This window comes from Taurulus bubalis (genome assembly GCF_910589615.1).
Source record: "Taurulus bubalis genome assembly, chromosome: 2".
Classification (NCBI taxonomy): domain Eukaryota; kingdom Metazoa; phylum Chordata; class Actinopteri; order Perciformes; family Cottidae; genus Taurulus; species Taurulus bubalis.
The window spans coordinates 32,287,550-32,300,627 of NC_136590.1; the positions used below are offsets into that span (position 1 = coordinate 32,287,550).

The 13,078-nt window shown below is 39.4% G+C and overlaps 2 protein-coding genes across 2 annotated transcripts; one reads left to right on the forward strand and one right to left on the reverse strand.

Moving 5' to 3' along the window:
• The first annotated feature begins 202 nt into the window (after nucleotides 1-202).
• birc2 (baculoviral IAP repeat containing 2) lies at nucleotides 203-10,649 on the forward strand. Its single transcript, XM_079237516.1, has 13 exons — nucleotides 203-279; nucleotides 1,511-2,491; nucleotides 2,620-2,900; nucleotides 3,118-3,420; nucleotides 3,807-4,086; nucleotides 4,739-4,838; nucleotides 4,993-5,071; nucleotides 5,206-5,254; nucleotides 5,369-5,611; nucleotides 5,757-5,855; nucleotides 6,185-6,340; nucleotides 7,202-7,243; nucleotides 8,227-10,649. The coding sequence occupies exons 2-13, from the start codon at nucleotides 2,398-2,400 to the stop codon at nucleotides 8,418-8,420; spliced, it is 1,920 nt and encodes a 639-aa protein (XP_079093642.1). The 5' UTR covers nucleotides 203-279; nucleotides 1,511-2,397; the 3' UTR covers nucleotides 8,421-10,649.
• A 129-nt stretch (nucleotides 10,650-10,778) lies between these two features.
• rpl23a (ribosomal protein L23a) lies at nucleotides 10,779-12,935 on the reverse strand. The gene is made up of 5 exons (XM_079237517.1): nucleotides 12,886-12,935; nucleotides 11,806-11,986; nucleotides 11,506-11,682; nucleotides 11,074-11,143; nucleotides 10,779-10,843 (listed from the first exon to the last, which is right to left on the reverse strand). The coding sequence occupies exons 1-5, from the start codon at nucleotides 12,908-12,910 to the stop codon at nucleotides 10,829-10,831; spliced, it is 468 nt and encodes a 155-aa protein (XP_079093643.1). The 5' UTR covers nucleotides 12,911-12,935; the 3' UTR covers nucleotides 10,779-10,828.
• Between the last annotated feature and the right edge of the window lie 143 nt (nucleotides 12,936-13,078).

Below are 13,078 nucleotides of genomic sequence, written 5' to 3' on the forward strand. Positions count from 1 at the left end.
TAACAACATAATCATTACTGTGGCACTTATCATGCTGTTTCTGATGTATGTATTATGTGATGTAATCCATCTGAACATAGGGACTCTTTGTGCTTTACTCCATGGCACGCTGCCAGAACCCGTCGGGCTCTGAGACTTCAGAATTAACGAAATTGTATTATTTCTGTTCTGTTTTCGTTTCTCCGTTAACCGGAAGTAGAAAGGGGTGGTGGCGTGACGTCGTCCTAGAGCAGCTCCCCTCGAGACTGGTACTTTCCGGACCGACTGAATAGCGAAAGAGTGAGTATGACATACGACTGGAAAGTACTTGTTACTGAGCGGCCTCGTGTAATATATCTTGTGTTGGTGTCACTCACACCAGACAGTTTCATGTCTCCGCTGCACATATTAATGAGTAATGAGCTAATCGTTCAACGGTCATTGTGTTCGCAAAGGCTAGCTTTAGCAAGCTAATGTCTGTTGTTGTTATCAATCTGGCTTCTGTTGGCCATTGAATGTCATTCGGCCACTGATAGCTAATTGTTTGCTTTGAAATGATGCTTTACTGCCAAAACAATTTGTTTTCAATCAATCCAATTTCCTGTTAAATATTCAGCAGCATAGTTAAGTTAATGTTAGCTAACTAAAAGCATCGAACCACAACATAACCGTTGTTACGGTTTTACAAGCGACCGAAAGCATCCGGCTGAAAGTTGGCAGTTAACAGGGTCGCTTGTTAAATCGTAACACTGGTAGATAAACCAGGAAGTATCTGGGGAATAATAACCAGAACTAAACCAGGAAGTGTCTTGGGAATAATAGCCAGAACAAAACCAGGAAGTGTCTTGGGAATAATAACCAGTGCTAACTAAAATGGAAGTGTCGTGTGAATAACCTAATTTAACCTCGTTAGTAGGAAAGTACCTAACATACCCTGCTGGGGGGTAAAAAAAACAGCTGCGTTAAATTATAATTTATATTGGTTACGAAATTAACGCTGATTTAGCTGAATACTTGATTTGTCTATCGGGATGAACTTGACAATAGAGGAATAACGTTACTAAAGTTACTGAGCCAGTAGAAATAGTTGTTGGCTATAGTCAATGTGATGACCCACCTGTGGCTCTGGAAAAGCTTTAAAAAGTCTGAGGAAACCCTGACTATGCCATCGGGGTCATTTCGATTTAGGCTTGGAGACTACACATTTGTAACAGGAAGTCTGCATCAAAAACAGGTGGCATGAAGGTTGAAATGCATAGCCATTTACCTAACACAGGGAAGCAAACTAAATTATATTGTTGTTTGCATTATCGGAAACAAACAGTTTGTTAGCTTCTTAAATGTGAGAAGTTACCATTTTCCTGTTTTTCCATAATTATTACTTGAGTATCACGTTTTTGAACAGTTGCTCGGCTAAAACAATCTTTTTACCGTGGGCTCTGGGAAATTGTGTGGCATGTTTTTCACTATTTTCTGATATGGACTTAATTCAACGTTTTTCTGTCTTTTGTTTTTTTATTTATTTCTACAGGTCCTGCTATTATTAAACTAAAGAGGAACATCCATTGTCCTTACCAAAGAAGGATTATATTTTTCTTATTGTTTTTTTAGTCTACGATTATGGCTGCTTAGACGCCTACAAAGGGGATGTCCGAGACGGGGGGAGGGGTTTGAGAGCACATATCCCTTGGTCTGTGTGTGTGCGCGCTTGTGTGCTTGATTTATTTTGTTTATAATGTTTGTACACATAATCACAAACCACAAGTTTACGTTTGAATGGTTGCATAATTTTATAAATCTGTCTGATCTAAATGCAGTGTATACTGATCCTGGGTGATATGATCACAGTGTAATATTCTGATAATTTATTTGAGGATGCATTTTAATTACGCTTTTTAAAATAGCCCATCCTTTTTTTTACTGCACTAGTGCACGTACTGTTGGACGTACAACCACTGAGACTAACTGAAGAAGAAATATGGAAGTTTCAGCAGTTAAATGATCAGAGGTAGTACTCTCTATTAGGTACAGGTCAAATGGATCCAGGTGTAAAGTATAGCTTCAGGCTATATGTAGGGAATGGGATGTTTAACGACAAATATATTCATGGGCACGTCATGCAGTGTGTATCCAATACTGTGTGATGATGACGGTTGCTGGACGGGTAGTTTTGTTTCTTCTATGGTAGGTTTTGCACTTGGTCAAGTTTTTAATTTGTTTTTCACCATCTCTTCTCTGTTTCTGTATTTTGAGTTCAGGACCTCCTCCCACTCTTCCCCCATGTCTGTTTAACTACTTTCTGTTGCCGTATGAGTGAGTTTGTTGGTGTGAGAAAGTGTGACCTTGGGTTTTCTCAAACCCCTCTCCCTTTTAAAGGACATCTCTTTTGCCCTTATATTTCTTAAACTTAAAAAAAAAATGGAAACTCTTGTTCAACTAAAAAACAACCCATTTTTGATGGGTTTGTGTCGCAACGGGCCTCCTCCTGACCTGCAATATGATAACTCCTCAGGTACTAGTTTATTTTATTCTTTCCCTTTATCATATATTTATTTATATTCAAGAAAGATTATTTTGGTATTCAACCTTCTGGTATGTGCTTAAGGAAATGTGTCAATATGTTGTGTTTTTCATCCCCAGAGCTCTTCCGCATTTCAACCTTTGCTCGATTCCCTGCTTCGGCAGTCACAGAGCGTAGTCTGGCGAGGGCAGGTTGGTTCTACACCGGCGTGGGCGACCGGGTGCAGTGTTTCAGGTGTAACGTGACGGCAGAGGGCTGGCAGGCTGGAGACTGTCCAACAGAGAAACACAGACAGCTCTCCTCTTCCTGCTCCTTCATCCAGAGCCTCCCATCTACAGCCAATCTGCTCTCTTCCTCTCACTCCGCCTTCTCCCCACTCCGCATCGCCCCAGCCATACCAGTAAGATCTCTGGAAGTTTCTTCAAATAAAAGATAGGCTTTATTGAAGAATGTTGCCCCTATGTTTTGGAATAGTTTTTTTTTCGAGGAATGTATTTTTAACATATCAGAGAGCAATAAGTATACTCAGAATATTGGTATAAAATGTTTTCTTGCCTTTCCCAGTAGCATTACGCTACGTGAGTAAAATTGTAATTTTTTGCATCTTTTTCTTCAAGCTTTCTGGTCCAGGCCCAGCAGCTCCTAACCCAACAGCAAGCCAAGGTGAGGAGCCAGTTGGGTACCTAAATATGGGCTTCTCTGCTCCACTACCCTCGAGCCCACTCAGCTCTCGTGGTGTAGAGGACATGTCCCACCAGAGACCAACATGCCACAACCCCAGCATGCGCAGAGAGCAGGACCGTCTGGACACTTTCCAACCCTGGACGCTCTCCATCATAACTCCAGCTGAGCTCGCCAAGGCAGGCTTCTACTACCTGGGCCAGGGCGACCGAGTGGCCTGCTTCAGCTGTGGTGGCCAGGTATGTATGATCAAAGGAGCATGAACCCAGCTGATCTGTGGCAGCAAATAGCTGAAGAGTTATCATTTTATTACATTTCTGGGCTGTAACTTGGGTTGTGCTCTTACCGGATTCAGAGGATTTTGAGAGACCAAGCTGGCCAACTCGGAGCCCTCTTCTCAGTCACATTAAAAACACATTTTAGATTGAATTGTCTTCCTTTCAATCTTTACATTTGATTGTTTTTGTAGTCCTGCTCATGTATGTTGTGTTAGTTAACCTATTACTTATGCATTTACTTTTTTGGTTAGAAATTCCTCAAGCATCTTGTTAACAGGTCTTGATAGGAATACACAATGAGGGCGTATTATAAAAATGTTGACACAAGTTGTTGTCTGTGTTTGCAGTTGAGTAACTGGGAGCCAGGGGACAAAGCCGTGTCTGAGCACCAGAGGCATTATCCAAACTGCCGATTTGTGCGTGGGGAGAGAGCTGAAAACGTGTCGCTGGCGGGAGCTGCGTCTGGAGGAGTTACTTCTCAACTGTCTTCAGGAGCCCCAGCCCTCAGTAATGTGTCTAACCCTGCCATGCAGCAGAGCGAAGAGAGGCTGCTCACTTTTGTCAACTGGCCTTCTCGTATCCCTGTCAGGCCTGACCAGCTGGCTAAAGCTGGCTTCTACTATGTAGGTACGGACAATATCAAAGAGACGAGATCATCATGGTTTATCTTTATCAGACCGTCACCTGATGAGGAGAAACATGGTTCAGCTAGCAGGAGGGTGAATCACACTAATGGACTTGTATTCATTAGGTGGACAAAACTCTAAATGAAAGCTATAGTTTTATTTTCAGCCAAGACATAAGCTATGCTATGACAAAAATGATCCTAAAATAAAATAAATTCTTAAAGCTGCCATTTAAAATGTCCTACACAGAATTAACTGAAAACTTGCAGATGAAAGGTTGGAATGAAATAATTTCTTTCCCCTTCCTTACAACAAAGTCCCCCCTGTCTGGGGTTGTCCACTGCCGACAGATATTTATCAGAATTAGTATTTGTATGTTGTTGTTTTTTCCCCTTGAACTGGAAAGTCCTGAATGAAATTCTTCTAGGGAGAACTTGTTATGAACATGTTCCTAAATACTAAATATAGGATTCCCATTTAATCAGTTTATCACTAAATGTTTCAAGCAAAAGAGGAAATAAAAGATGAAAAGCAAACCTGTATTCAGATCAGTTTCAAACAGGCATCTTCATAAGAGTAACCATGTTTGACTCTTTCTACGAATCCCCCTAAAATCCATGAGTCACACTGAAAGCTCTTTGTTTGCCCACAAGGCCGTAACGATGATGTCAAGTGTTTCTGCTGCGATGGAGGCTTACGATGCTGGGAGTCGGGAGACGATCCATGGGTGGAACATGCTAAATGGTTCCCTCGGTAAATACTGCTGTTTAATGTTTTTGTGTTTAACTCTGTGTTAAAGAGTTAACTTTGTGTTGTCCTGAGCAATTTGTACGATCGTAAAATACACATATTCTGATTGTCTTTTTACATGTTTTGTATGTAATGTTTGTATTCTGGTTAATTGCAGTTGTGAATATTTGCTCCAGGAGAAAGGACAAGAGTTTGTTCACCAGATTCAGGCTCGCTTCCCTCGGCTGTTTGAGCAGGTCAGTAGAGAGCAGCATAATAATAGTAGTAATAATAATAATAATAATAATAATAATCTGTTATTTGTTCATGCATTTGGCAAGGGACAAGTAATACAAAAATAAGCTTATTTTTCTGTTTTCTCCCCAAAAAGCTTTTAACAAATGGAGACAGCACCTCCAGAGAGTTTGTGGATCCACCTGGTGAGTTTGAAACAATTTAACATCCAGAGAAATTAAAGTGAATCTCCCTAATGGGGTGAAAGGTTGGGAAGTCTTATCCGGCAGCCTCACGTGTTTACACCCTCCTCCTCTTAGTGGTTCACCTCGGTCCAGGAGAGGAGCGATCCGAGGACGCTGTCATGATGAACACCCCTGTAATTAAGTCCGCTTTAGAGATGGGCTTTGAGCGGAGTCTCGTCAAGCAAACAGTCCAAAGCAAGATCCTGACCAGTGGAGAAAACTACAGGACAGTCCAGGAACTGGTTTTAGACCTGCTGAGTGCCGAGGACCAGAAACGGGAGGAGGAGCGAGAGATGCTGGCAGAGGCGATGGCATCAGGTACAGCTGACGGTGAAAATATGGACGTCTCTGCAATGTATTGTCCATGAAAATGACCAACCATGAATTCCAATGTTAGTTGTTCTAACAGTTGCTCTCAGGCCAGAGAACTTTTGAATGAATTACTTATTTTTGTTTGTTTCAGATGGTTTCACCTTTGTGAAGAGACACCAGGCAGCCTTGATCCAGCGTCTGAAGAGTGTGGAGCCAGTGATGGAGCATCTAAGAGAGCAAAATGTGTTATGTGAGTTTCTCTCTCTTCCTGTATTTTAATCTGATATTCAAATACGTGTTACCACATCTTTTAAATGTTTTGTAACTCCACTAGTAGAAAGGACAGTTAATTAGCTACTTTGGAGTGCATTATTTAGTTTTTTCACAGCTATGAGATTTCATTTTTTGTGATCATAACTGAAAATTTCAAGTGCGGAAATAAAGTGAATAAGCTGCAATAATCATGACTGACAAGCAGTTATTGAGGAAAATCCTATTCTTTATAGAATAATTGCAGCTGTAGCGTCTACAGTTCAGTAACGTCTGCATAGTGAGTAACTCTTCCCTGTTGACCTGCAGCTATCGAGGAGTACAGCGGTCTGAAGGCCCAGACGTCGGCCCAGCAGCAAACCGCCAGGCTCATAGAGCTCGTTCTCACCAAGGGAAACGCTGCAGCCGAGGTCTTTCGCAACTGGATCCAGAAAAACGACGTCCACCTGCTCCGAGATCTCATGGGTATGTCTTTCCCCCCACACTTTTATGTCTGTACTCACGGGGCATGCTCCCCCAGAATAAGGTTTCGTACATTTTAAAGTTAAATGCATCAATCTGGTGCACTTTGAGAGCAAAATTAAGGTTTGATACACTGTGCTCTTGTAACTGATTTTGTGCTCTAGTTCTAGCTGTGGTGGAATGTAACTAAGTACATTTACCGGTAGCTACTCTACTTGAATAGAATGTTTTGTTACTTGTACTTTACTCTAGTATTTCAATTTCCTCTAACTTTATACTTCTAGTCCACTATCTCAGAAGTAAATATTATACTTTTCATGTCACTACAAAGTTATATTGTAGATTTTGATTTTTTTCATACAAAATATAAATCAACTAATAAACTGTAGTGTATTATTAGGTAGTATATAGCCTAATCATTAAGTATATCAAGTACTTAAAATAAGATCCATTTTTACCAGCTGTAACATTAAAGCGATGAACACATTAATCCCTCAATAATTATAATCCAATGACCACAAATATATTACTTGAAATGACTCATCTGCATAATGATTACACTTTTGGTAATTTTGATACACTTTTACTTGAGTAACATTTGAATGCAGGACATTTACTTGCAACTGAGTATGTATACACTGTGCTCTAGTAAATCATTTAATCATAAACACATTTGTTGTGTAACTTTGAATAGTCATGACACGGCAAAAAAGTCTCACAAAGCATGGTAAACAAGACGGAGTCAGTGTTTTCAATACGGTTTGGGTGGGTTGTCGCACAGAGACCAAACAGACTAAATGGGAAACACTGATTGAGCATTAACCAAAGTTTGAGCTAACAACGTGTTGTCTTTCACATTTTCAGCCCAATCAAACGAAGCTGCATCACCAAGCCAAGATCTTTCAGGTATTAGGACACACCTGAGCATCCGGCAGCAGAATTTACAATCTTGACAATTTGAATGTTTTTTGCTTAATTGTTAACTGTGAAACATTTTCTATTTTAGTTGCTGATTTAATATTAACTCCATGATGCAAAATGCTTAAATGTTACATCAATGAATGAATATATACTTTATTAATCCCCAAGGGGAAATTTCGTGTCGAGTAGCAGCCATTTACACAGAAAATAAGAAAAGATATAAAAACAACTGGGATGAAAGATATATAAGATATATACAATAATAATACTAATAAAGATAAAAAATAACAATAAAATAAATTAGCTGGATGAAAGAAAGAAGAACAAAGTATTTATTTAGGAATTAAATTAACTTAAACAGCAGAAGTGCAAGAGTGCAAGTATGTATGTATGTATGTATGTATGTATGTATGTATGTATGTATGTGCATATTAAGTGTGTGAGGTGTAAATAAAAATAACAACAACAACAAACAATAGGAGAGTGCAAAAATGCAAATAATGTATGTAATATAATATGTTAAGTGTGAAGTGTAGATAAACATGTACAGTGGTTAATCCACAGAAGATCTGGCAAGCGGTGACTTGTTGTAAAGTCGTATTGCCGTAGGCATTAATGTTTTCCTGTAGCGGTCCTTGTTGCAGCGGAGCGTGAGGAATCTCTTGGAGAAAGTGCTCCGCTGCAGTAGGTGGTAGAGAGGGTGGTCCAGGTTTCTTCAGCGTCCTCCTCTCCACCACCTGCTCCAGAAACTCCTGCTTGCAGCCAATGATGGAGTGTGTAATGCAGTGTTTTCTATGTGAACGGCAGCCAATAATACTGTGTGGAGCAATTTTAACTTTTAATATAGAGATTGACAGTGATATGATCTGTATTGATTGCTGTGGGTCACTTGACGACATCTAAAGAATGAACAAGACAAGGAGGAATGTACTAACATTTTAAGGAAAAATTAATCTTTTTCTTTGCAGACCTCCCCATGGAGGAGCAGCTGCGGCGCCTGCAGGAGGAGCGTACCTGCAAGGTGTGCATGGATAAAGAAGTCAACATTGTCTTCATCCCATGTGGACATCTGGTGGTGTGCAAAGAGTGTGCGCCATCACTGCGAAAGTGCCCGATCTGCAGAGGCCTGGTGAAAGGCACAGTCCGAACCTTCCTCTCGTAACCAGGCTCCTGCAGGCCGTATTCCCTCAGTCTCCCAACCATGTGATTCTATGTGAGCAATATGATAGAGGTTTATATACAGCTGACCGACGTAACATAGTCGTGACATAAAAATTATATATTAATGGCATAATTTACATTATGATTAGTGTTGGTAGTAGTAGTCATATGTCTGTTATTACTGCTATTGTTATTGTCATTCCATTATATTCACTGGTACTATTATTAGTTCTCTTTTCTGTTTCTCCATCTCTTTCTTGGGGATATTCATAATTAACCATTTAACCCTTAAATTACAATGATCATTTTTGACTAATCAATACTAACAGTTAAACAATTATCACTTTTTAAAAAAAAAAGCTGAGCAAAACTCAAAGGAGGCTTGTCACTTCGAGGAGAATAGCTGGTTTACCCTAAAGGTCTGCCTCCTTAAATACGCCTTGGCCTTTGTCTTCCCTCGCTTCACATCCATCTCTGTCTCACTTTCATCCCAACCGGGCGAGAAAGAGACAACTTCTGTTCTGGTTTCACGCTCTATAAATACATTTCATTGGCTTATTTTAGATGTAAGAATGCAGTTGATTGGAATGTTCAGTACAAGTCTCTCAGTTTAGTAAACCATTATTTCATCATTATATAACGTTTTATTGTTGCATCTGGGTAATGTTTTTAAAAAACAGTATCATACAGTTAATGGGTATTTTGTTCATGTTTTCAGTAAATATCACAATATGGAAAATGTATGAAAAACAACATGCATACATTATACTTATTTTCAAAAAAAAAATCTTTTAAATGACACAAGATTGAATTATAAAAACATGATTCCTTTTGAAAGTCTTTTACGGCAGCCCAGCTTTAAATATCAGTTTGATGTACATAAGATGATCATATTAAAAAATTGTGTCAAATACAGGCAGGGCTACTGTAAATTGTGATTTCTGACTGAGGTGACCTGAGGTGTTGATTCATGTTCTGCAGTTATCAATATGGTATGGAGAAAATCTAAGTGCGAATAACAGTAACAATAATATTCACTGACTGGTAGAACCAGCCCTGACTGAATCAGGATTGTCTAAACGAAATGTTATGAACTTTGCCAATTTATATTATATATAATTGTACGGCATAATCTCATTTTCTGTATGAAAGTCACCCAATGATCAAATTAGTGGCTTTTGTTTATAACTATTGTATAGATATATTCCGTTTCCTTTAGTAAGTTAACATGTGCTCATCCATTTTCTCCGTAACTTCTGGTAAAACTAGTCCTACATTTTTCCAGAGCTCTCATACCAGAAACTGGCAACATCCAGTTTTCAGTGTTCTACGCTTAGTCAGTCAACATTTGAACAATTAATAAACTTGGTACCAATATGTGCTCCATTTAAACCACTCTGAGCACGCTTGTCAAGTAAGTCAAATGTACCCATTAGTATTTGTACTTCGTACAATTCTTCCCACTCTTCTGGATGCCTGCCTTAATGTGGAGTCTCCATCTGCTGGCCCGCTGGGTTCATGTTGCCTTTCTTCAGTCTCAGTAAGCCTAGTTTATGACCTGTCATTGGGAATAAAGGGGAGGTACCTCCAAAAAAATACTTAGCACGGGATTGGATGAACTGAATTATAATCCCAAAAAAATCCTATATTGCTCAAGTCTAGAAATACTTCAGTTCTGATACAACTGACACTGGATCTGTCGTTGAAGTCACACCTAACCCCACATGACTTTTAATTACACTTATGGCATACTATATTACATCTTTGCATACATGTCATACTGTAATATGAACATTTATAACAAGCTATGCAACTGCTTTGAAATTATGTTATACTGGTCAACCATACTATGGCATTTTTGACATGGTACAGACTTTTATGGCATATGATACAGCAATATTGCAGTTAAGTGGTCTAAACTTGCCATCTATACTGTGAATGTAGGAAGAATGAATAAACTTGGTACCACCATGTGCTCCATATATGCTGCCATTTTAAGCATGCTTAGTCTACTTTGTCCTAATTTGATTATAGTAAGTTTGTTAATGATAAAGGACTTACGTTACATTGACAGTAAAAATACATCATAGAACAAGATTGCACCAGTTAGTTTTATGTAAAAGTCCAATTCATTGAAAAGGATTGTGGCTACAGCTAAAGGTCTGAATACAAGTGCTTAATAAAACAATAAGCATTGTTAGGTGAAGATGGTTTACAGACACCATCAAATGGATTTCACACTGCTGATAAATCTCACATCACAATCTCGCTCAGTTGCAATGGTGGTAAAAGTATGTAAGCACTGACAGTATTTATCCATGTGTGAAGACAACACAAACACACTGCGACACTGAATCAGTTGTAGTTTATACAAATATTTATTCTTCCACCAGTCTCGTCAGACAAAGTTTAGATGATGCCAATCTGTGGAAAAAAGTGGACATGAATTACTATTAGGTTCATCAACAGTGAATACATCAGTCTCTGCAGTCTCTGGCATCAGTGGTTCCTTTGAATGCATCATGAACATTCAGACGTAAAAAATTAGCATCACTTGCACAGGATTCAGAAAGCAAATTCAGCCATTAATTGACTAAGTAGCTTTTCAAACTCAGAACACCCCTTTTTAACCAGTTGTTGATTTAAGAACTCACCTTGTTTGCAACATCCAACGCATCGTAATCTGGTGCGAGACGAACGTACGCCTTCTTCTCACCATCAGGCCTTAACAATTAAAGGAAAGTGGGAAGTCAAAATCTATGCCATCAAGTTTATATTTACAATGGGCAACAAGACCTATGTTGTTCACATTTTAAACTAAAATTCAGATCTTAAATGATTATATTTAAAACACCACATGTCTGGAAAGGTATATCAATTCCTGCTATTACCCACTGAGAACACTCACTCTCGAGTCCAACAAAACAAAATCTGTACAGTGAGCAAATCAATGTACCACCGATTATGAACAGAATATTAAATAGCAGTGCACAATAGTGTACATGATAGTATACTGCTATTTAATATTCTGTACAATCAGACATCATGAAACCGGCACTCAGGACAATCTGGGTGAAGATCTCTACCTGATGAGTGTGTTGACTTTGGCGACGTCGATGTCGTACAGCTTCTTGACCGCGTGTTTAATCTGGTGTTTATTTGCCTTGACATCCACAATGAATACAAGTGTGTTGTTGTCCTCAATCTTCTTCATTGCGGACTCTGTCGTCAAGGGGAACTTAATGATGGCATAATGATCCAACCTGCAAGGAAAAAACATATACATTAGGCCAACAAGCACCAAAGCAATTACACTTTTCTGGTCCTCAGTGTGCACCAGGTTTAATCCCTGCATTTTTCAGCAGCATGAAGTCAGTGTAACTCACTTGTTCCTGCGAGGAGCACTCTTGCGGGGATACTTGGGCTGCCTGCGCAGACGAAGGGTTTTAGGGCGACGGAAGGTGGGAGAAGTCCTGATCTTCTTCTTCCTCTGGCTGTGTACGCCCTTGAGCACAGCTTTCTTGGCCTTCAGAGCCTTTGACTTGGCCTCGGTCTTGGCCGGGACGGCTTAAATAGAGAAATACAATTTATTAGACTTTGCCAGTCAGTAAACTGGTAAACCACTTTAGGGAGGTTTATTATCTGTAGGAAGCTACAGATGAAATCCATTTCAATGTGCCATGTTGTACTGGAGTTTAATCCATTACAATGAGTCATTCGATTACATTTAGATCTGAGCAAAGTGTACTACTCCCGTTAAGAGGATGGCATCAGGTAACGCTGCCTTTAGCTGAGAAATAATAACATTATTCTGTATGAAGCTACATATGACGGAAATGGATGAGTAGTGTAATCAATGAAGCTGACTTAACAGGACAAAATCAGTGAGAATCAACCACTATTATAATTTACACGGACACATGGTTTTATGTTACAGAACCTCTATAATATAACACTAACGAAATGGCCAACGTTAGAGACATTGTCTCTGGCTTATACTTCAACAGCAACTTTAGCTACCAACTTTAGCTACCAACGTTAACAATCACGTGTAGGTTACGTTTTTAACGCCGCTGAGGCGCAGCATATGCTAACGTTACAAAAATAGCTAAGACCCAAACGTATTTACATGATAACTACGGCTACTACTAAGATACGGTACATATAACTCGACAGCTTTGCACGTAACAGACTGAAGAAAGAAATCAGGACATAATATCGGCTCTAAATAAACAGCGTTTGTGAGCGCCGTCAAAGCTAACATTAGCTTAGCATCACGTTCTAGGATACATGCCGGAGAGACGGTCTGTGTTATCTACCTATTTAGACTGTTGCGAGCAATATCCCGGGATTATATACATCACCGTATATACAGCCTTGTATTTCGGGGACATCTAACGTGTTTTAGATTGGATATTAGTGTGAATTGTACAAATAATTCAATCAAAATCATAAGATTGACAAACCTTCCTTCTTCACCTTCGGTGCCATGTTTCAGAAAGGAAGGCTGAACGGGGTTTCTTGCAGTATAATGCATGGGCGAGATCTCGCATCTGATGCATCGCGATAGTTAAGAAAATTGAACTGAATCCATCCACCCCCGGCAGAGGGGGCCATATCAGAGTATCAGTAAGCATTGAAGATATATCTGTATATCAA

Bases quoted from the DNA above. Each gene is read 5' to 3' on its own strand.
- birc2 (XM_079237516.1), top strand. From the start codon at position 2,398: ATGGAAACTCTTGTTCAACTAAAAAACAACCCATTTTTGATGGGTTTG. The intron at 4,087-4,738 runs GTACGGACAATA...TTTGCCCACAAG, and splicing joins AGCTGGCTTCTACTATGTAG to GCCGTAACGATGATGTCAAG. The intron at 5,856-6,184 runs GTGAGTTTCTCT...GTTGACCTGCAG, and splicing joins AAGAGAGCAAAATGTGTTAT to CTATCGAGGAGTACAGCGGT.
- rpl23a (XM_079237517.1), bottom strand. From the start codon at position 12,910: ATGGCACCGAAGGTGAAGAAGGAAG. The intron at 11,987-12,885 runs GTTTGTCAATCT...TCTCTATTTAAG, and splicing joins ACCGAAGGTGAAGAAGGAAG to CCGTCCCGGCCAAGACCGAG. The intron at 11,144-11,505 runs GTAGAGATCTTC...TTAATTGTTAAG, and splicing joins AAAGTCAACACACTCATCAG to GCCTGATGGTGAGAAGAAGG.